We start from the raw sequence: 23,425 nt of genomic DNA, 5'->3' as shown, positions 1-23,425 counted from the left end.
TCTGTAGCCATTTGTGGTTCAATTAACACTGTAAAGAGAAAGTTCCAGGGAAACAAAGATGCTAACCACTGCAATCTCCCAGCTTTGCTAAGATTAGTCTGGCAAGAAAGAAAGCTTAATAGCATATAACTTGGGGCTCATGACACATACAACCTTTAAAGCTTTCTGAATGTTAAAAAAAAAAAATTTACATATAAAAAAGTTCCTTTTGTAGAAGTGCTTACCTTTTAATTTCAAACTATTTTCCAGTGTTATAAAATTTTCATAGAAGATAAAATATATCTGAGAATAGTTGGTCTCAAAAAACTGCTTAAGATCACTTGCATCCACATTATCTGAAAAGAAAAAGTTACCATTATAACAATAATCTTATACAATTATCAGAATTCACAAACCTTTTCAGAAGTAAAGGAAAGTAAGAACTAGTTTTATCCCCCTATGAGATAAAACCAAACAATGAAAATAGTATCCCCAACCATTTGTTCTCCACTAAGAGATCTTAGTTGTCCTGGGGCCTCTCCCCCACAGGCAGATCCCTGCAGGGGACTGATTCCAGGGCATCAGAGCCACAGGGGCACAGCACTCACAGAACAGCTAGAAGTCCAGGGGTAAGTACAGGTTGGGAAGAACAAGATGCCTTCCTGTTGGGAGTGGGGAATAGAGGTTCACAGAGGAGGTGACTTTTGACATAGGCCATAAAGAGGAATGGGTCTGTACATCTGAAAAAACAATTTTGCTGCTGGATTCCTACATGGCTCAGTTTTTCCTCCCTCCCAGCTGACCTGAGACCAGCTCAACAGAACTGGCTGGCGCTCCCCAGCACACCCACCCTCTTCCACCTGGGCCACTGGTCAAAGCCTTCCCTCCAGCTCCTAGGTGAGCTGTTCCACTCTCTTTGAACACAGAGAGGCCTACCATGTGTTTCTAGAGTTGCCCTGAGCAGTGTTTCTCCCTGTTGGACCAGGACTGCTCAACCAAGAACTGTGGCTAGAAAGGTTATGCATGGAACTTAGCTCAGCCACCTGCTGGAGCCCAGCAGCAACAGAGCCTCTTCTTCCAGGGACCCAATTATCACTCACAACTCTGGTCAGAGTACTTATCCACTATCAACATGCCTTTGTACATTTTCCTTAGCAAACAGGTTATTTGTACCATTTACACAAACAGGTTGTTTGTGCCTGACCAAGGTGTTAGCTCTTGAGAAGAATACACTAGACATCTCAGGAAAATTAAAAACAGCTTCTTTAAATTCTGCAAGGATTACTCAAGAAACAAATGTACTGCTATTCACTCTATGATAAAGTAGATCCAATTGCTTTTGGGGTCCTAATACTATGTCTATATGTGAACACATCCATTACTATATTTAAGTTCTATAAACGTGACACTAATGCTGGTGAATCAAAGGAGTTGTTTTTCTCCTTTCCCTCCTCCATAGGGGCTTTTCATGGGAAAAAAAAAAGAAAAATCTGACCTGATTCTTTGAAATGATGCACATAATGTGTTTGTAAAGTCATATCAGCAGCCAATTTCACACTCTGTTCTGCCCCCAAATAATACCACAAAGCCCTAGAAGTTCCTAAACTAGTTACTAAACTAACAAATTTACCAGTGAAACTAGTATTATCATTCTTATGAGCTACATAATCCTGCCAAGGAATCCTTGAGTGCCTTCCACAGAACGTGTGGTTCCAAGAAAAGATTCTGTTCATTTTCACTCCAACACAAACTACTGGTCCACCCCCAACTAACTGTTCCCCCTGAAACATACTTCACCTGCTAACTCCTGTTCGCACTTACTGGTAGCTGAAACATCCCCAGCCTACCCCAAGACTAGGTCAATGACTCTGCTAGTGCCCCACCAGCTGGTTCTCCCTGGTCAAAAAACATATCTATTGCTTTACTTAATTCCTGATGGAATCCCTCTCGAGAGAATTCTTGACTTAATTCTGAAGGAATGATCTGTCTTCTCTGTTAGAGATAATACAAACCCTACAGAACCTCTAGTCCATCCCATGCATCATTATGTCTCCTGCATCTAGCACAGTATTTATCTAGCTCAATATTTTCTTGAATGAGTTGAACAAAAGAAATGTCCTAAAACATATATATATACACACGTGTGTGTGTATATATATATGTATATATGTGTTAATATATATAACAATGACAGGATAATGGCCACCATATGTAAACCATTAATTAGATCATATGCCTATAGGAAAGAAATGGCCTAGCCCACTTTCAAATCCTGCGTACTATCGAGAAAGAGATTTCACCCCCTACTAAAAACTCCAGATTTCACTCCACAAACCTACCGCCAGCTGGATTTCTCCACGTGAGGGTCTACAAGGCTCCTCAAATCAAACATGTCCAAAGAAAGTATTGTTCTCTCCTCAAATTCTGTTCTTGCCTTAGGCCCTGCCACCCACCCAGCTACTCATCATCCTGGGTTCTTCTCACTCCTTCACAGCCCATCTCCGAGGTGTCAGTTCCACCTGCAACATGCTCCAGCCCTGGGTCCTTCATGTCCTCCATGGCCCTGCCTACTATATGTCACCATGAATCCTCACCCAGGCTGCAACCATGCCCTCTGCCTGGGCTCCTGTTTCCATTACTCCCCTCCACGGTCCATCCTCCACCATGCAGTCAGCAGAAAAACTCAACACTGTATATCAAACCAGGTCACTCCTTCACTCAAAACCTCCCAGTGGCCTCCAGTAGTACTTAAAATCCAAACTCCTGACCATGGCCTACAAGGCCCTGCAGAATTTCCTCCATTCGATGCCAACTTCATTTCATAGCACTCTGTCCTTCACACCCTACACTTCAGCCACTGGGCTTCTTTCTATCCCCCAGATTTCTCAAACGTGTTCTCCATTTGGGCTACCTCTAGTATGGTGCCCCCAACCCCAGAGCCCCATATAGCTCATTCCCTCTCATCCTTCAGAACTGGGATCACACATTACATCTTCAAAGAAATCTAAAAGTGCCACTGTGTCACTCTTCATATGTCATCTGATCACTCTGCCTTCTTCCTTCATAGGCTCTGCAATGGATGGATGCCTGACTGCTCACCAGTAAACAGGTCTTGGACATAGAATGCCATAAGCAAGCAAGCAATTTCCCTGGCATTGAGGGTGTGAGTGTACTGACACAGCAAGATGGCACTGTGAGGTTATTGGATGATTGATGACTCCCTCATCTTCCCTGGGCCCCCCTTGGTCTATCAGAGATACTTAAATAGAGCAACCTGAACAAAGAGGGTTCTAGTCAAGGTTGAGAAGCACTCATACAGACTGAGGTGCTCTCGTGAAACCAGAAGTCCAGGTAATAGCCACCTTCCTCCTCAACCATTTTCTGTCTTTCTTGTGGATGAGGCATGGATGGGACAGAGCTCCAAATACTCACCATCAAGACCATTAGATACTTTTCAGGTAACCTGAAAACTAAGAGCATAACATAGGTAACATAATCAGTTTTATTTATAACATGAGGACTCTCCTCACTGGTCTAGGAGTCCTCTTCACATGATTCCTTCTAGAGCACTTAAGATTAGTTGAAATTATCTCATTTATTAATTTCCTTCTTCACTGACTGACACTCCACTAGAATGGAAGCAGCATAAGGGCAGGAATCTCATCTGATTTGTTCACTGTTCTATTCTTAGCCCCAGGAACTGAGCTTGGTACCCTAAAGGTACTCAGGAATATTTGTTAAATGAATAAACAAACAATAAATATTACATATTTTATATCTCTAATTCAATAGCTGAAAGGACTGATTTGTCTTATTTTTTAAAAGCAAGATTCATCAGATGAATATTTATAAAGTAAGCCCAAATCTTGGAGAAGACCACAGATCCTGGAATTTAACATCCTGCAAAAGGGAACACAAGAAAATAGCCTGATTTTTAACAAGGCTAACTTCAAGAAGCATGGAGATAAGGAGTAAGGTTTGTTCAGAAAAAACAATGAACAACAAAAACAAAGTAACTATGACCAGAAACATCCTTTAGATAGACATTTTCTTTTAAGATTTTTTTAATTTATTCCTAAGAGACACAGAGAGAGAGAGGCAGAGACATAGGCAGAGGGAGAAGCAGGCTCCCTGCAGGGAGCCAGATGCAGACTCAATCCTAGGATCCCAGGATCATGACCTGAGCCAAAGGCAAACGCTCAACCACTGAGCCACCCAGGTGCCCCTAGATAGACATTCTTTACCCATTCATTCAAACATTACTGAGCAAGTTCCCATGCCAACTAGCCTTGAGCTAAGTGCTAGCAAATTCAAAGAAAATAAGACACAGGGTCTTCAAGGGTTCAGTGGTAAACAAACAAGTAACACAAAAGGCACCATGACCATAGCTTATGCAGAGCATCAAAGCAGGAAGTAGACAAAGCCACTTGGGGAGGTTGAGAATATTAAAAATGCTATACATTTATGCTTTAAAGATACTTTCAAGAATTTCTTTTATTTGACCCTCACCCATAACCCTGTAAGGTAGATGGGCAGGTATGATCAAAATAAAGAAACCACAGGTTCTAGATCTTATGTGACCTGCCCAAGGTGACACAGTCAGAGATCTGGGCAGAATTCCTATCTGGTGTCCCAACTCAAATCTGAACCACACAAAGGCCTCAGAGACAAGGAGGAATAAATCAAAACCGGAAATCAGGTCAGGAATATATAAAAATCATCATCACCTTGGGGATGTAAAGAAGAGCCAGATAAAAAAATGAACAGGAAGATAAGTAAACAGATGAGAAACGAGGGGTATGCTACTCAAGCCCCTCATTTCATGAAAATGGGAATTGCCGATTTCCCCATTGAAGGAGCTCATGCCAGTCCCCTTCACAGCACTATCAGTGGCCAGTAAAGAAAGGGAGGACAAATACTGAACTACAGAGCCCAGGCCTTTGAGGTGAGGATTTTCTGTGTGTTTGGCAACAGACATCAGCACACTGCCTGACATAATCACAAAGCCCAGAGAAGTACATTCAAACTAACCACAGAGAAGCAACCAGTAGATAGCTTTATGGAACTTGGGGTTATTCCTTAATTTTCAAAGAAATCTTTAATTTCTCACTCTCCTTCACCACCAACCAAGAGCCAATAAACTGTTTCTAGTATTTGCCCATTTTATTTCAAAAATAATCTATAAGCCACACCAAAAGCTACACTCCCCCACTCCTCTGTCCAGCTAAAACCTCTGGTTTGCCAACCAGAGGCAATCATTTCTCCCCATCTAGCTGAAAGGCAACAGCAAGGCTGAGGGTGAAAACCTCTGGAGAAGACTGCCTGAGTAAAGTCCAGAAGCCACAGGGACTAATGCCCTCCCTTTTCCCTTTCCATATTCACTCAAGAGAACCCCAGTCTCAGTTTTGACTTTGAATCAATTGAATGTATTTATGCGTGCATAGGCCATGTGCTACACATAAAAAAGGATTTAAATTGTTTTAAATATTGAATACATGTGAAATAAGTTTCATAAATATGTAACTTGTGATATATAATAAAAAATTAAACAGTTTAAATCCACCCATCTAACCTAGTATCCAAGCCAATTAGGCTTTTGCCCCACCATTGAAGTGAGCCTCATCCACACTGTTAATCCAATTTTCAGTCCTCTTCAGGGCCAAGAGCAGATACACATGTGCCTCTATGCCCAAGCACCACCAGCCTGACCCAAGAGAAGAAAAAGGCCCCTAGAACCCACGTATAATGATTCTGGAAGCATACTGGGGCCTAAACTACATTCCTATTTGCAGAAAGTGGACCAACTCATCTTTAACTTTGTTGATAGTTTTGTTACAGCCATGTTGTATATACCAGTTATAGTGCAAAATTTTAAATTCTTCCATTCTTCCCTAAAACTACACACAGGTATTCAAAATTTCACCATGACTGATGATTTACTTTCACAGATGCTCTCCACAGCATTTAAACTAAAAAGCAAGAGTGGCCTAGAGAAACACTATTGGTTTCCCTCCAGCCTCCCACCTCATCCGCTCCCACAGACAGACCTTTTCCTCTTCCAAACAGAGCCCCTACTTGTTCAGGGCTCATCCTCCCCCACAGTCATGTCCTTCATGAGGCTGACCTATCCCCAGCCCCAGGAGGTAAGACTTGATGCTGCTGAGCCAATTACAGTGCCAAAACGCCCCTTGCCAGTGATATGTTTAGGCTCAAGTCTATGACCCAACACTGGTCAATAAGAAGTGAGAAGAATTCTGATGGAGATGTCTGGGAAAGGTTAATTGGTTTTAAAGAAACACAAAGAAGTATTTCCTTTTTTCCTGCCTCTAGATGTTGTTCTGAGTGCAATGCTTGTAACGGCTGCAGGCCTTTTGCCACCTTAAGAACAAGCCAGCCACACTGAGGACACTAGGGATGACAAGGCAAGGAAGCAGAAAGAGTCTGGACTGTCAACATCACAGAACTGCTGAATGAATTAGCTGATTCTGGATTGACCTGCCCTGGGGCTGCTTTTATAGGAGGAAAAAAAGTTCCTTATTATTTATATTTATATTTGTATTTTCTGTTACCTGCATCCAAAACATCCTTGTAAATACCAAAATGAAATCTGACAGCTGAACAGGAAACAATTAGTAGTACGACTGAAGAGGTTGTAGAAGATATCCATCCTACTAAAATGTATTATTTTCATTTCTCTATACCTATAAGGTAAACTAGATGTAGAAAGTAAAATTCTTATAAGTCAGGAAGATATTAACACTTAGTTACCCAGGACTGACAGTCCACATGTGAGTAATTCTGTATAAAGATGTACTCCAATTACTTAATGCTAAAGTTTTAAAAAGCAGAGCTACTTTATTTAAACATTTTGACATACATTTCTCAAATACAGGATTCTAAGACTTTGTTTTTAACCAATATGAAGTACCAGTATAGCAAAACATGCATATACACCAATGAAATACAATGTTTAAATCAAATGTGCTTTACATACATTTTAATATACTAGACTCAAGTTTCATCGGACTTTTTAAGTCCATGCAAAATGGCTACTTTTCTTGATCTGAATTGAGGCTAGCCTATATTACAGTCAAAACCACTCACCAGGGAGTCAGAGATAGAAATAAAACAGATAAAATAGTAGCTAGCTGGTAACCTCTACCCACCCCCATTGCCAACAACTAGGGAGGCAGAGAAGCGGTGATGAAGGCAGAGAGCCATCTTACTTACATCAAATAATTATTATTAATAATTATAGCAACAGCTTACAAGAGAGTTTTGAATATATTAACTTAATTAAGCCTCTAGTAGCCATAGGAAACAGGTACTGTCCTCATGGCCAGTGGAAGGTCAGAGAGATTAGGTCACTGCCTGACTCAAAGCCAGGCAGTCAGGCTCTCACACTGCTCCCCTAAATCCAGTATTAACAGGTGCGACAGAGGAGGTACAGAGAAGCATAGCGGGAAACATGACTTTTTTAAAAAAGATTTTATTGATTCATTTGAAAAACAAAGAGAGGATGAGTTGGCAGAGGGACAGGAGAGGGAGAGGGGAAAAAGACTCCCTGCTGAGAGAGGAGCCTGACATGGGACTTGATCCCAGGACCCTGGGATCATGACATGAGCTGAAGTCTGATGCTTAGCTGACCAAGCCCCCCAGGTGCCCCTGGAAACACGGTACTTTTTTTTAAGCACACAGATCTGGTAGAAGTCACAAAAGAGTTACTAAACCTAAAACTGGAGCCAGAAGTTAGTTTATTTAGGACACCAAAGTTAGCCTGCAAGTGAAAGGACTTCCTCCTCCACAGGTTAAAAAGGTGGTCTTCCTATGAAGTTACCACAGGAAAAGCTGAAATGGCCTTTCCCAAGGGCCTCTCTTTACCTCCGGAAATCCATCACAATGTCCCTCACCCTCTCAGCAGCCGTGAACACTAGTCTGCTGTATCCCTCACACAAGAAACCAAAGGCCTCTGGTCACCGGGCAGCCATCTTGTCACTCCCAGGCTTCAATGTGATGGCAGCATGAGAAGACCAGAAACTATCTGAGGAATGGGTGGCAAGATAATTTGTTATATGGACCCAATAGAACCTAAGGTGGCCACTGAAGTATTATACAAGCCTTTACTTACTCGTGTGGAAAAATGTCCAAGGAGTGTTAAGTCAAAAATCTAGGGTTAGGGGCACCTGGTGGCTCAGTGGTTGAGCATCTGCCTTTGGCTCAGGTCGTGATCCTGGGGTCGAGTCCCGCATCAGACTCCCCCACAGGGAGCCTGCTTCTCCCTCTGCCTGTGTCTCTCCCTCTCTCTGTGTGTCTCTCATGAATAAATAAAATCTTTAAAAAAAAATCTAGGGTTAGACCATGCATAAGGACTATTCATGTAAAACTATGTTTATGCATGTTCCATAACGCAGAGAGACAGACAGAGATTGGGTGAGAGACAAAAAAACAGAGAGAAGAGGATACATGTAAGCAAGAGCAAGCATAGAAAACATTCTTACCAAAATTCTAATGATGCTCATTAGGGGACTGCAGAATTTGAAGAGCTTTCTTACACTTAAATTATTTTTTATTTTTTGATTTCTACCATTCAAATGTTTATAATGAGTACATTAAATTTCATAACCAAAAGAACTATGCACAACAACATGTATGGACCTTAAAGGCCTTATGCTAAGTGAAGTAAATTAGAGAAAGATAAATATGTACTCAGTGATCTCACCTGTACATGAAATCAAAAAAAAGGAAAAAAAAAGCCGAACTCATAGAAAAAGAAATCAGACTTGCAATTACCAGAGAGGGGAGGTAAGGCAGGAAGGGAAACTAGAGGAAGGAAAAAACAAAAAACTATAAACCTATTTTTCATTTTGGAAAAAAGAAGTTGCCACAGTGTTTTGGAAAGAGATCTTTTTCAGGTATTTTTCAAAGCCTGACTATTTACCATAAAAAAGAAAGGAACAACTCTGCAGACATGACACCAGACTATAATGTTCTCTAAACTTGTCTTACTCTCCAACTTTGAAGTACATTCAAGACCCATACAATATATTAAACACTATCTTTACCAAGACCAAAAGGCCCTAAAAACAGCAAATAACTTAAATTTCCTGTCCAATGCTATAATTAAACTTATACTATATAGCACATATGTTGCACATGATGCCCTGTAATGACCTCGTTACAGGGGACTTTGCTATCTTTAGGGAAAATGGTGTTTCTCTAATTGTCACTTACCAAGAAATGCAGAAAAATAAAAAGCCAGACAAGAAGAAATTATCTCTGTCCAGCCACTCAATAACTTACACTGAGTAGGGACAAGCACATGTGTGACACCCTGGAATGGAAAAAGTGATGACATTTCCAATCATGATAAGATTCATTTACCTTGTAGCCTTAGCATATATTAAGTCACATTTCTTCATTCTGTGTAAAGCTGGCACTGACAAGCAACTGCTAGAACAGATTCTCCATCAGTGCACACTCAACTAGCAACATCAGTTCATAAAAAGCACATCTCATCAATTAACACTGAGCCAGAGATAAGACTCCCCCAGGCCTTTCCACTAAAAAACATGATATAAAGTACAAATGGGGCTCTAATTTAACAGGTTCCTGAAACAGAACCAACCATTGGTTTCTCTTCGCAATCATTGATATAGATAAATTAATATTACACTGACTAATGAACATTTTCCTGTGGTCATTCTTTTTCAGCAGCTGGTAGATTTATCTCCATTTTTTGTCAACATCAAGGGTACTTTTTTAATATTAAGAGGCCGAGACAGAGAGAGACGGAGAGAGACAGAAAGAGAAAGAAAGAGAAAGAAAGAGAGAGAGAATCTTAAGCAGCCTCCATGCTCAGCACAGAGCCCAAATTGGGGCTCTATCTCAGGACCCTGAGATCATGACCTGATCCGAAATCAAGAGTTGGACACTTAACCTACTGAGCCACCCAGGTACCCCAGGGGCATACTCTAATGTATCTGCTTCTTGCCTCTTACTGGAATTTGGGGTAACCTAGCAAGCCCACCTCCATCCTGTTACATGCCTGAGCTGCTGTGTGCACCCCATCACATGACCCCACTGCAGTCTAGCTCTCCTGTCCCCTGGGCTGCAGTGTTACCTGCCTGTCTTCTCAAAACTACTCACTGATGCAATAAGGACAGACACAGGCCACATGTTCCCACCTTCCTCAAAACCTGCACCTGCCATGGCTTCCACAGCTACTCACTTCTCTAGCACCACTCCTTTCTCTCACCTCTTCCCCTTTCTGCCTCCAGCCACTGCTCAGTATTGGGGCAAAGGATCAGACTTTCTAGAAAGTAAGCCAAAAGAAAAGAAAGCTTTCCTCACAAAGGTCCTAAAGGTCAGCTCGGGTCACTCCCCATGTCACCTTACTTAGAGAAAAATCTGAAGTCCTCACTGAGACCTACAAGGCCCACTGGTCCTACCCTTTCCTCTCTTGCCCACAACTCCTCCACCTCTACTGACTTCCATTAGATTCTCAAGCCTGTTTATGACTCAGAGCCTTTGCACTTCCCTCTGTTGAGAACACGACTCCCGTAAGTAATCACCAAGCTGTTGCCTGCTTAACTCAGATCTTGACTCTAAACCCCCTCAGAGAGATCTTCCCTGATCCTGCTGCCTAGACCAGCATAAACACACCCCCATCAAGCCTCATATTACTATAATCATTACCTGAAATTATATTCTACATTTACTTGTTATTTATTGTCCATCTGCCCTAAAGGAATCCAAATCTCATGAAATCAGAGCTTCATTTGATACACAGCAAGCCCTCAGTGTCTCCCTGTGGAATGACTTAGAAACAATGTATATTGTCTAAGACAGAACTCAAAGAGTGGTAAAGCCATTTATTAAAAGGAAAATCTTTACTTCCCTCAACTTAGATAAATCTTCAAATATAACTCCCACAGTCTTAAGTAAAACTTACAAAATGTCATGTAAAGCTTTCTCCATGACCTAGGATTATCAACACAAAAGTCAATACCCTTGGGACATACATGGGCATGAGCCGAGATATAAGCAGTACTGTTTTGTGTGGCAATGTATCAGAACACCTTTCCAGAACTACTTTCTCAGAAATATATGAGCCAAAATGAGATTCAGTTTCTAGGAACAGGGCAAATGATATCCAGGCTGGCCAATCAGAGTACCCCATCTCTTACAAGAATGGGCACATAAAAAAAAAAAAAAAAGGGCACAAGACCTACGTAAAGCTAATCAGAGTATTCTCAGGACCCAGGGTCCTAGGGAGACCATACTCTTCTCAAGGGTCACTAGCTTTCAGGGACCATCTCTCCTGCACCAGGCAGAGTCAGCCTGAGGATGAGGAAGAAGCACAGAAAACAAACACAGAACCAAGAGTGGAAAGGAATATTTTTCACAAGAGGGAGGTCAAAAAGAAAGTGGACATGAGAATGGGTGAGTGTCTCTGGACTCCACTTATATTTCTGTCAGCAATCATACACACCTAAAGCCAAATGTTCCCCTAGAGTAGTTATGTGTATCATTAAATCCCCCTTTTAAGTTAGTTTGAGTTTCTGCCACTTGTAACCAAGAGTCCTGACTAGTATAAATATGCTCAACATATACAGCTGACCTTGTGAACAAGCAGGGATTGGGGGTGTTATTCCCTGTATCTTCTGACTCCCCAAAAACTTAACTAGTAACGGCCTATTGTTGACCAGAAGCCTTACCAATAACATAAACAAAACGTACTTTGCATTTTCTTTTTTCTAACTTGCTTTATTGTAAGAATACAATCAAGTTAGAAAAAAGAAAATGCAATTAAGAAAATCATAAGGGGGGATCCCTGGGTGGCGCAGCGGTTTGGCGCCTGCCTTTGGCCCAGGGCACGATCCTGGAGACCCGGGATCGAATCCCACATCGGGCTCCCGGTGCATGGAGCCTGCTTCTCCCTCTGCCTATGTCTCTACCTCTCTCTCTCTCTGTGTGACTATCATAAATAAATAAAAATTTAAAAAAAAATTTTTAAAAAGAAAATCATAAGGAAGATAAAATACATTTACAGTGCTGTACTGTTTTTATCAAAAATAAGTAAATAAATACATATAAGTGGACCTCCACAGTTCAAACCCATCATTCAAGGGTCAATTCTACTATCACTCTGGTGGAAAAGAATGATTTTAAAAAGAAAAAAAAAATCTCCCAGCTGGTTAAACACACACACAGGTGGTTGCCAGGGGCTGGAGGGAAGAGAGAATAAGTGATGGCTCAATGGGTACTAGATTTTCTGTTGGAGTGATGAAAATGTTCTGGAACTAGATAGAGGTGTGGTGACTGCACAGCACTATAAATGTACTATATGCCACTGAACTGTTCACTTTAAAATGATTAGTTTTAAATTATGTGAATTTCAACAAATAAAATTTTAAATGTGAGAACAATGCTGCAATGCATTTCTTAATAGTCTTTAACTATACCTATCACCATTTCCTAGAAAAGGGAATCAAGTCAAATGATACATACATTTTTAAGACCAGATACCAATAAATTACTTTCCAGAGAGATCATATGAAATTATAATCCTATCAAAGGTATATTCAAAAGCAAACACAGATAACCAGGAAGAATCATTAAGGGAAAAACACACAACAGCAACTTTGCTAATATAATAAGTAAATACATTTTTATTTGTAAGTTTATATATCCTAGACAACTTAAAAGTGACATTTAAAACATTGGTTCTTGTCATTTTTTCATTTGTGTTACACATATATATATATTTTAAACTTCTGTTATACTTTTTCACCTTAAAATGTAGGAGCTCTCTATGTACTGAGGATATAACTATATCCTCTCCTCTAAGTTTCAAATACCTTTCCAGTTAATTATTTACTTTTTACTTCAGTTAAAATGATGTGTCTGTTTGTGTACATATTTGTTTGAGGAGCAGGAAGAGAGGAATGGAACCTTTCTTTCCAAAATAAACAGCTGCAATATGATATACACACACACACACACACACACACACACACACACACACAGAAAGACAAGGTGATATTTTACTTCTACTCTGGAGTTCAGCATAAGCTCTACTACCTCAAGCCTAATTAACTCAAAGACATCCTTATCTTATTATATATAAAATCCATGGAAAATAGTGGTCTACATTATCTGTGGCAGAAATAAGACCAGAAATAAAACATGTTAATCCCTCTAAAAAGTTGTAAAGAAGCAATATATGTCATCTGTTCCCCTTCTCCAAGCAGTCTTGAAAATACTATCAAAGATTTCATTGAAAGAATTTTTGCTAGTTATAATCGGTCCTTTTTGGGGACAGTGACTGTTTTGGTTTTTGTGTATTTAAATTTTTACAATAAAGTCTCTGCAACTTTATTTCCATGAAAGAATATCTAGGATACTTGCCTAAGCTTCACTTAAGCCTATCCTTACCAACAGCCCTCTGGTCCTGCTGCCCTCTCCCCAAACCTCTTTTCCCAATCTCTTCTCAATCCTTTTGTCCATGCACAGTCCCCTTTTACAGCTGTTCACCTTGGGATGAGAGGGGTGGGTCTGATAATGAGTGCACATACACAAAGGAGAAGGTTGGGGGGCTCTTTCAGGAGACCTTAATTCACAGTCTTGAATCATTACTTTAATCATGGGAACATGTGGTTTGTGAAAACAATCTCTGGGGCCGAAAGGCTTTCAGAAATTTTTCAAAACATCAGGTGGCTGCTACGCCCCCACAGACTTATATCCATCTATTTGGAAATCACATTTTGAGGTCTGTTTGCTTTTTTTAATACTTATTTATTCTAGACTTGGATTGCAAGCTCTGGCATCCCCAATGCTGTATATAGCACCTGGCATGTGTCGTGTGTGGATAAAAAATAACTGTTAAATGAACAAGGGAGCTCTGGAGCCAGCTACCTGGGTTCAAATCCTGACTGTCCCTTACCAGCTGTGTAACCTTGGACAAGACTCTTTTTTTTTTTTAATATTTTATTTATTTATGACAGATACAGAGAGATAGAGGCAGAGACACAGGCAGAGGGAGAAGCAGGCTCCATGCACCGGGAGCCCGATGTGGGATTCGATCCTGGGTCTCCAGGATCACGCCCTGGGCCAAAGGCAGGCGCCAAACCGCTGTGCCACCCAGGGATCCCCTTGGACAAGACTCTTAACCTCTCTGTCTCATCTGTACAATGAGGATAATAATATTACAATATCCCACTTGGGAGGATTACATAAGTTAATGCATGTAAAAGTATTTCTGGCAGTTTGGCACATGAAAAGTGCTGATTCAATGCTAATTATTATGGTTACAAATATGGAAATACATTACCAAAAGGAATCAGGATGAACAAGAAGCTCTTCATGTTCTCAACGTATTTATCATTTAATAGGGGAGATTCACCAGACACAAAGCCAAAGGCCATAAATGTCAAATGAGAAGTTCAAACTGCTATGGGAATTCTGAGGAACGATCATTTTAGGGCAAAGGGACAAAGAAAGTTTACGTGGAGGACATAGTGTGCTCATGCTGTCTCCTGGAAGGGTTTTGGATGGTAGGAATGGCTACACCTTCTGGGGAAAAGGGTGGTGTGTCAGTTTGGGCTTCCTGAGAAGTAGACACCAAGACAGAATTTCACATACAGGAGATTTATCAGTGCAACTGTCTGTAAAGGGGAAAGGGGAGAGACCTGAGAAGGCAGGGAGAGTTGGCTTCAACCACATTGCACATCTGACCCCTGTGAAGGAAAGGGGGAAGGAAGGAGGGTTGGGGAGGAAGAGTCTCAGACTCCAACTCGGTGGTGAAAAGGTCCTTACCATACCCATGGGGAGTCCTCAAGCAAAAAATCATTCTTCAGGGCCATCGGGATCTTGCATGAGTGGACCACAATAGCACTCCTGCTTACTCAGTAACTCCAAGTAGTCCAAGAGAAGCTCAGCTTTGGCTAAGAAGTGGTGGTGAACATGAGGGCAGCAGCTGGAGCCACCAGTCAGTCATGACCCTCACAACAGAGATCTGAGTGCCACATTCTTGGGGCTCCCACAGGGGGACACAAGCAATGTCACTAGTACCTATGTGTCCCTGAAACCACAGTTGAAGTTCAGTGAATATGTGTCATCACTTAAAATCAAGCACAAGAAAATATCAAAGGGCTCCTTATCTTTATCAGCTAAACCACAGTTGTGATAGCAAAATTACATATTTGCAGTTAAAAATCACAACTACTTTTAAAATACCTTTCAAAAAAAAATTTAAAAAACCAATAAAATAAAATATCTTTCAGATGTGGTTTCAGTTTCTAAAACAATACAAAAGGGGCAGCGGGGTGGCTCAGTGGTTTAGTGGCACCTTTGGCCCAGGGTGTGATCCTGGAGACCTGGGATAGAGTCCCACGTCGGGCTCCCTGCATGGAGCCTGCTTCTCCCTCTGCCTGTGTCTCTGCCTCTGTGTGTGTGTGTGTGTGTGTGTGTCTCGTGAATAAATAAAATCTTTAAAAGTAAATAAATAAATAAACAAAACAATACAAAAGATATAAAAATGGTGATGAAATATCTCTTTTGTAAAAATCACACTTAAAGATTTGAAATGGGGATTCAGAACTAACTCAAAAACAAGGTTTAAGAATCTAGAAGGTGAAGTCCTTTCTGAACTGGTAGCATAAGGCAGCACATTGAACCAATGAGAATATGAGAAAACATTTTGCAAAAGTGTAAGGTGCCACATGCATATGAGCAATCAGTACAGTCAAGTTACATCTTATCTGAGGTTAAGCCATATTAAAGGCAAAAATGGAGATGAGCAAAATTACCCCTAACCACTAGAACCACACCCAGTAGGTCAAATGGTTCCACAGCCAGAGGTGTGAAGAAAAAAAGAAGACCACTGAGAACACAGCATTTCCCTGGTCCCATCTGCTGCCAATCTGGGACACATGGTCACCAAGTGGAAGGCCAGATAATATCTGCACTACCTAAACTGTCCTTGTTTTACATATGTACATTACCCCCCCTTCTGGCCAAGCACTGAATATATAAGTTAATTGCATTAATAAGATCGCTCCCCAAAAGAACAATAACAACAACAAATCTTACAGATTACAATATTTCTCTTATTTTAAAGGGATGCATGGCACAGGAGAGGGAACAAGACATCCTCAGTTCCTATCACTACACCAGCAAGAAAACTGGCTCAGCAGCTCTACCTACCTCTTACCTTTGCCAGGAAAACAGAAGCCATGGTGTTAGAGCTCCCTCCACATTTAGCACCCCATTCCTACTTCCTCCAAGTGGCCTTACAAGAAGCGGTGTCCCTCTTGTCAAGCCATCTGATCTCCTGCCCCACACTCTTGATCTGACTGCAGACCACACCTTTCTCCATTTTTATTCCCTCTCCTTCAGTTTTGCTCTTGTATTAGTTCCTTCATATATATTACTTCCTTCATATACATATATATATACACACTCAAATTTGCTCAGCTTTTAAATATAAAAAGTATCTACACATGTGCACCTACCCACCCATCCCTGATCTGGGATTTCCCCCTCTCTTCCTGACATATTAATCTGTACTCTTTCCATTTCAAGACTCAGAAATATAACTTAAGCTAGCTAAAGCAAAAACAGGGTGTTACCAGCACCTTAAGCGAGAAGCTCAGGAGTGGAGATGGCACAGACATGGCTGACCCTTTCAGCTCACCTTCCATCTCTCTGTCCTATTCCCTCCTGATTATGAATTCAATTTGAGGCAGGTTCCCTCCATGCTGGGGAAAGATAAACACTGGCAGCCCATGCTATACCCTTAGGGTTTGCAATCCAAAAGGATGGGAGCTCTTACTCTCCCAGCACCCGTGTTTTAAATCTCAGGGCATCTGAGCCACTCACCAAGGTGACACATAGAATTTGGCTCCTATTCTCTACTTACGTCTTTCTGATTCCAAACATCTACCTATACCACAGGATAAAGGCTACTGTACATTTAACTCCATGGTGTCCACACCATTACCTTCACGCAAGTTTCTCTCTGCAGTCCCATCATCCCCAACTTGTGCACCTGGGAAATCCTGTGTTCGTTATTCCAAACCCACCTCAGACCTTCTCCCCCTTCATGAAGCACTGGAGACCTCTCCCAGAGGCCTCTCTGCTGGGCCTCTGCACCATGTGTGGCCACCTCTACAGTTTCATCCCCTCCACTGAGATGGGAAATGCAGTTATTTATGTGTCTACCTCTCCTATTAAACTACAAGTCCTGGGCTTCTGCCTTAAGAATATCTGAATCCACAGCCCTCCTGAGCAGATAGACATACACACACACACACACACACACACACACAGACGTACACACATATGCACTCACCCATACACTCTTGAAAAAAATGTCTGTGGAACTGAAATTTTTTAAAACGCAAAGACAGGATAGTCGTTTATCACATTTATATATTATTCCTAATTTTATAGTACAATAACATATCTCTCCTTTAAAAAATTTTTTAAATTTAAATTGAATCAATTTGCTATTTTGAAAGTGAATTTTTTTAAATAAACAATTCTCTACAGTTTTATCTCTGGAAAAATCAGTACTCTAAATAGCTAGTAAAAGTATTTATTCCCTGTTGCAAGTAAAGCACTTACAAACAAAATAAAAGTACAAATTACAAAAGTTTACATCAAACTATTCTGGATCTATCAATTCTCTCTCTTCCCAGAATAAAAGGAGGAAGCTAGCCTTTTCCAGTTGTCCCAAACAAAACATCTGAGCTCGACTGGACTTTTATCCTAGGTCCACCCTTCTTGCCTCAGAAGTCCAGACATCCCTGAGCCCTAGAGGCAGGGATTGGTGTATTTGTGTTACACGTACTTGAGTCCAAAGCTCATCTTACATTCCAGAGGTTACAGATATAAAATGTTAGTAACTGATGAAAAATTGGCAAAGGGAGCATTATGGCAAAATGACTTTGCTTCAAACCAGGTTAAAAAATAAAGAACATATAAGACTACCTGAAGAGCCTGAAATTACAGCTCAGGCTTTGCTCTGGTTGGCACTAATGCCCATCCAAATATTTTACCACCTGCTAAGCCCACCAAGGGCAGAGAGAGGCCAATGAACACAAAAGAAGTCTTTTTATCTTCTGCCATGCTGCAATCAAATATTGTCTCAAGTCTCCCTAGAAGAATCTAGTAAAACAGACCAGGAAGAGAGCAGCACAAGTCCCAGCAACATTTTGGGAGACATGCAAAAATCCCTGGGCTTTTGTTTATATGTTAACATTCACTGTGGTGTGTAAATATATTTTCTGATATATAAATATACTTTTGAGTCAGATAACTAGTAGAGGCAAAACATGGGCTTTATAATCGGGAGTCCCAGCTCTGCCACTTATCAACTGGGTGCTGACAGACAAGTAGTTAACTACTTGTGAGCTTAAGCTCACTAAGCCTCAGTTTCTTCATCTATATATAAGCTGAGGGTAGGAACACTATCTGCATCAGAGGTTGTGGGGAGATCTGATGGAACCAGATGCCAATAAACAACCATACCATAGCTTTCTATCCTCTTATTAATCTCCAGACCCCATGTCCAACAATCTCTTAGACACTCCCACTTGAATCTTGCCCTTTTCTCAAACTCAACACCCCTAACACCAAACTCATCTTCCCCTATCATTGGCCAGGATCTCCTCCCAACTCCTCTGGCCCTATCCCTGACACCTCCATCCTCAAAAATGCCTACCTCCAATTATCAAATTACACAAATATGTTTATTGCTAGCCAGACTAGAGTGGAAATTCTTGCTGCTAGCAGGCTCATTGGGAGCAACACTTAGGAAAGAGCACAGTGAATCAAGTCATAAACATGTTCAAATTCAGCAGTTTGACTTCAGTGGAATCTGTTCTAAGGAAATAACACAAAATATAGAAAAAGCTGCTTCCCAAGATGTTTAGAGCAGTATTATATCAGAGAAAGAAGAAAGAGAGAAAGGAAGGAAACAATTTAACCATTCAGGAAATGGCAAGCTAACTTACAGTACACAGTTTCAACAACTGTTTATAGTTAATAAAAATGAGAGGGGAAAAAAAAGGTAGGAAAATGCTAATAATAAAATGAGTTTAAATGGCAACATTTAAAATTGTAAGTGAACTTGTCCCTACCTAAAGTAACAGATGCTTAAAAAGAAATATACCAAAATGTTCCACTTGACTCAGTATATACAGAGCATTTGTGAGAGACTGTTCTCTCCACTCTGGGTCCAAATATTTGGCCCAAACCCTGATGTCACATGATTTGACTTGACTATGGCCTCTTATCCCAGATCTCTTCTCCTTCAGATTGATCACTCCTCGTCTGGCTTCTGCGAACCTCAGTTTCATTACTTCACCGAGACAATCACTAGTTCCTGCTGCATTTGTCCTTTGAAATCCCACCCCTCCTCTCCATTTATGGAGCATCTTATTTCAGACTCTTGTCATTTGTCTGTTCCTTTGCTGTCAGCTGTGTCACTCCCCTCAATCTATTTTCCTGGCTCTGCAGACAGAGAGGCAGCTCTCAAATCTTATCATTTGACCTACTAAGAGTTCTTCCAACAGGCCCTCTCACATGCAAGGTAAGATATGAGCTTCCAATTCAGACAAACAAGACCTTTTCTGATCTGACCCCCAAAGTGCCTCAGCTTCTGCCACTCAGGCCACCACTCTTCTACCCTCACCAAGATCTCCCAGTCCAACTCATTCTCCTGCCCCTACATCTGGCCTACACAGCACTCTGGTCACACATCTGACACTGTGAACACCCACAGGGCAAGAGTTCTAGCACTCCACCTCATGACTAACATCACCCCGTGACTCCCTCATTGGACAGGAGGAAGATGCAGATTAGTGTTCCTCACCTTTCTATATCATTGCTATGTGTATTTCCACTATCAGCTCCCATCTCCCCTTGCTCAGAGCTGCCCTCCCCCTGTCCTAACCTTGCTCTGTCCAGTATGCAGCCACTAGCCACATGAGGCTACCGAGCTCTTAAAACGCAGTTTGAAATGAGATGTGTTAGAAGTATACAATACACACTGGATTTCAAAGACTTGGTATGAAAAACAGAATGTAAAAAATATTATTATTTTATATTGATTACCTGTTGGTATAATTTACATTAGATCTGCAGGATTAAATAAAATGCATTATTAAAATTAATGTCAGCTGTTTCTTTTTACTTTTTTAAATGTGACTACTAGAAAATTTTAAGTTACATTAAACTTGTAACTCAGATTATATTTCTACTGGACAGAGCTAGTCTAACCATCCTTCAGGGACCAGAATGAGTAAAACTTCCTTCAAGATGCTCTTCTGTTTGTACCATGCTTAATGATCTTTTTTGACCCTTTGAAATCCTATAAAGAAGTCCACAATATAAGCCACTATCTAATTACATACCATACTATATGCTTACTATTACATTAATTCTTCCTGCTACATCAATACCATTTCTATTTAGGGACTCATAGTAAGCACTTAATTTTTAATTAAACATGGAATCTAAAAAAAAAAAAAAAAACATGGAATCTTTGCTAGAACAAGACAGCAATACACAGATTTTGGGTGGATTTCTATTTTGTTTTGTTTACTCATTTACTCTCCCATTGATGATTTCAACAACGCAGGGAGAACTGGAAGTCAGGGGACCTGAAAGATCTTTGCTCTACCTGTAAGTAACATAATACATACAGACCATTTAGTCCATGGCTTGGCCCTTGTAATGTCTGCCTGGGACTCAGTCTCCCACTTTGTAAAATAAAGTTGGGGCACTTGAGTGGCTCAGTGGTTGAGCATCTACCTTTGGCTCCAGTTGTGATCCCAGGGTCCTAGGATAAAGTCCCACATCATGCTCCCTGTGGGGAGTCTGCTTCCCCCTCTATGTCTCTGCCTCCTTCTATCTCTCATGAATAAACAAAATCTTAAAAAAAAAAAATGAAGTTAATAATATCAAGCCAATCTACAATACAAAGCAGGATGAAAGTAACTAAGCAAGTTCTAACTGGAGCCATTACCATGAATGAGAAATACTCTACTTTTTTTTTTTTTTAAGATTTTATTTATTTATTCATGAGAGACATAGAGAGAGAGAGAGAGGCAGAGACATAGGCAGAGGGAGAAGCAGGCTCCATGCAGGGAGCCCAACGTGGGACTTGATCCTGGGACCCCAGGATCACACCCCAGGCCAAAGGCAGGCACCAAACCGCTAAGCCACCCAGGGATCCTGAAATACTCTACTTTCCATGGTTCACTGTGTGTTTCTCAGCCAGTTGTCTTAAATACGGACTAATTTTTATAAAGAGAGAACAAATTAACAGGTATAAAGGGTGTGTGTGTGTGGGGGGGGAATCCCTGGGTGGCTCAGTGGTTTAGTGCCTGCCTTTGCCCAGGGCGTGATTCCAGAGACCCAGGATCGAGTCCCACATCAGGTTCCCTGCATGGAGCCTGCTTCTCCCTCTGCCTGTGTCTCTGCCTCTCTCTCTCTCTCTCTCTCTCTCTGTGTGTGTGTGTCTCATGAATAAATAAATAAAATCTAAAAAAAAAAGGGGGGGGGGGAGGAGTGGGAAACTACCTATCAAAATACTTGACCTATCCTATTAAGGATGGGAGGCAAGTAATAGGAGAGGAAACTGTTACATGCCTGCCACAAGCTGAAGTAGTTTATACGTTATACTCGCAATAACCTTTACAAGGTAGTCATTACCATACTCCTTTGACAAAATAAAGAAACTGAGGTTCAAAGACAGGCTATTAACCAGCCAGAGTGATGCAGCCACAGGCAGCAAATCTAGGTCAATGGTATCATCTTTGTATGTAAAAAAAAAAAAAAAAAAAAAAAGAACATCTTTATTATCGCTTGAGGACAAAATATGTGAAAAGCTAGAATATTACATAAATATGCAAATAAAAATACAATAATATCCATTCATTTCCTTCAAATAGTTTTCTTGATCTTGGCTAATTCCTATCAGATCAAGAGGCCTTTTTTTCTAAGTAGGCTTTTTCTTAAGTAGCAAACAAATAAGGTACATGATGTGCTAGGAACTGATACATTAATGTACTGTTTTTCTTTTAAAGTCTTTCGTGGTTAGCGAAACTTTGTTAGGCATTATGAATAGAATTCTTCAGACACATTTACAAAAACCTAGTCCCTATGGATAAAAATTACAGCAATAAAGGACCCTGGGTCATTCCACAAACATATGTGTCCACAAAAAAACCCCACAACTTAATATCAAAGAATCTAAGCTACAAAACTGAGATCATAATGAGCTCAATGACATGAAAAAAAAAAAAAAAAGTTCCTCAATATAAGACAATGCACCCTAAAGTGAAACCACACACAGCCTTGAAAACTACTTTCTCAGAATGGTAACAATGTACTGTGCATCTCTAAGAAACCAAACTGATCTAGGTTTAATGATTTTGCCTTTACAAAATGTAGCCAATTTAATCCTGCAGACTTGGACAGAACAAAAGTTCAAATTCTCTACCACAGAAAGTCCCAGAGTCTCAAATGCTTTAAAATACTGTTCAACTCTCCTTTATCAAAAATGTTCCTGCAGTAGGTGTTAATCAGTCACTACTAAGAACTCTGCACAATGCAACCTGTGTGTGCATGAGATTTTACTACAGGTAGCAGACAGTTCAATTTACCAAGGACAACTACCCTTCACTTCCAAAACTCTTGAAAACTAATCCCTGTAGCAATAAGTAATTAATTTACATTTCATTCCAAAGTGAACAACAGTATAAATCTCAAGGAATCTGAGACCCTAAATTTGCTTGGGGAACCAGGTAGGTGTGTAGATGAGTAGGTGTGTATGTGTGTTTCCTCAGAGGTACTTCACAGAGTATAAATAGAAATAATTAGCAACTTTTAATCTCACGAACAAGATTTTCATTTAAAGTTCTCTCGTATAAAATGAATTCTTTTTTTCGTATTTCCTCAAGTGAACAGACACATTAAGACTATGTGATTCCTGCTCACTTTAAGAATAAAAATATATATAGAAGAAACAAGGTGTCCTTTTCTTAGCCCCCCCTCCCCCCCCAAAAAAAAACCACTAGAGACTGCACAGGTGTTTGGTCCTAAACAAAACTTCAGACTAGGTAGGTAAGAAAACAGAAAACAAAACAGCCTAGCAAAGCAGCTAGAGATCACATGCAGCGGGTGACAGGAAGCCCTGTGGACACTTCGCAGCCACAGGATGAGCTTCATCACAGGTCAACGGCAGGCCCCGAGGCTCCACGGAACCTCCCCCCAGCAGTCCCTAACAATGGGAGAAGGCGAAGGGCTATCGCCGTCACGCGGGCAGCCTCTTTGACCCCAGGAGAGCCACCCCTCCTTGCCAGCACACCGCAGGAGCCCTCTTCACCCCAGCACACAAAGAAACACAAGCAGCCAGACCCTAAATAAAAAATGA

General features: G+C 40.8%; 1 protein-coding gene across 8 annotated transcripts in view; it reads right to left on the bottom strand.

Moving 5' to 3' along the window:
• Positions 1-23,425, bottom strand: part of RALGAPA2 (Ral GTPase activating protein catalytic subunit alpha 2) — a 327,019-nt gene that overhangs the window by 292,310 nt on the left and 11,284 nt on the right. For all 8 annotated transcript variants that reach the window (XR_012018147.1, XR_012018153.1, XR_012018148.1 and 5 more), the window contains exon 2: positions 225-335. Coding sequence is in view for 2 of the 8 variants with exons in the window: in XM_072799835.1 (XP_072655936.1) it covers positions 225-335 (111 nt within the window). In the remaining 6 variants the exon portion in view is untranslated. The remainder of the gene's footprint in view (positions 1-224; positions 336-23,425) is intronic.

The sequence above is a fragment of the Canis lupus genome, chromosome 26 (genome assembly GCF_048164855.1).
Source record: "Canis lupus baileyi chromosome 26, mCanLup2.hap1, whole genome shotgun sequence".
In the NCBI taxonomy this organism is placed as follows: domain Eukaryota; kingdom Metazoa; phylum Chordata; class Mammalia; order Carnivora; family Canidae; genus Canis; species Canis lupus.
Note: the sequence above shows the minus strand (reverse complement) of the source record. Positions and strands in the feature narration are given on the sequence as shown.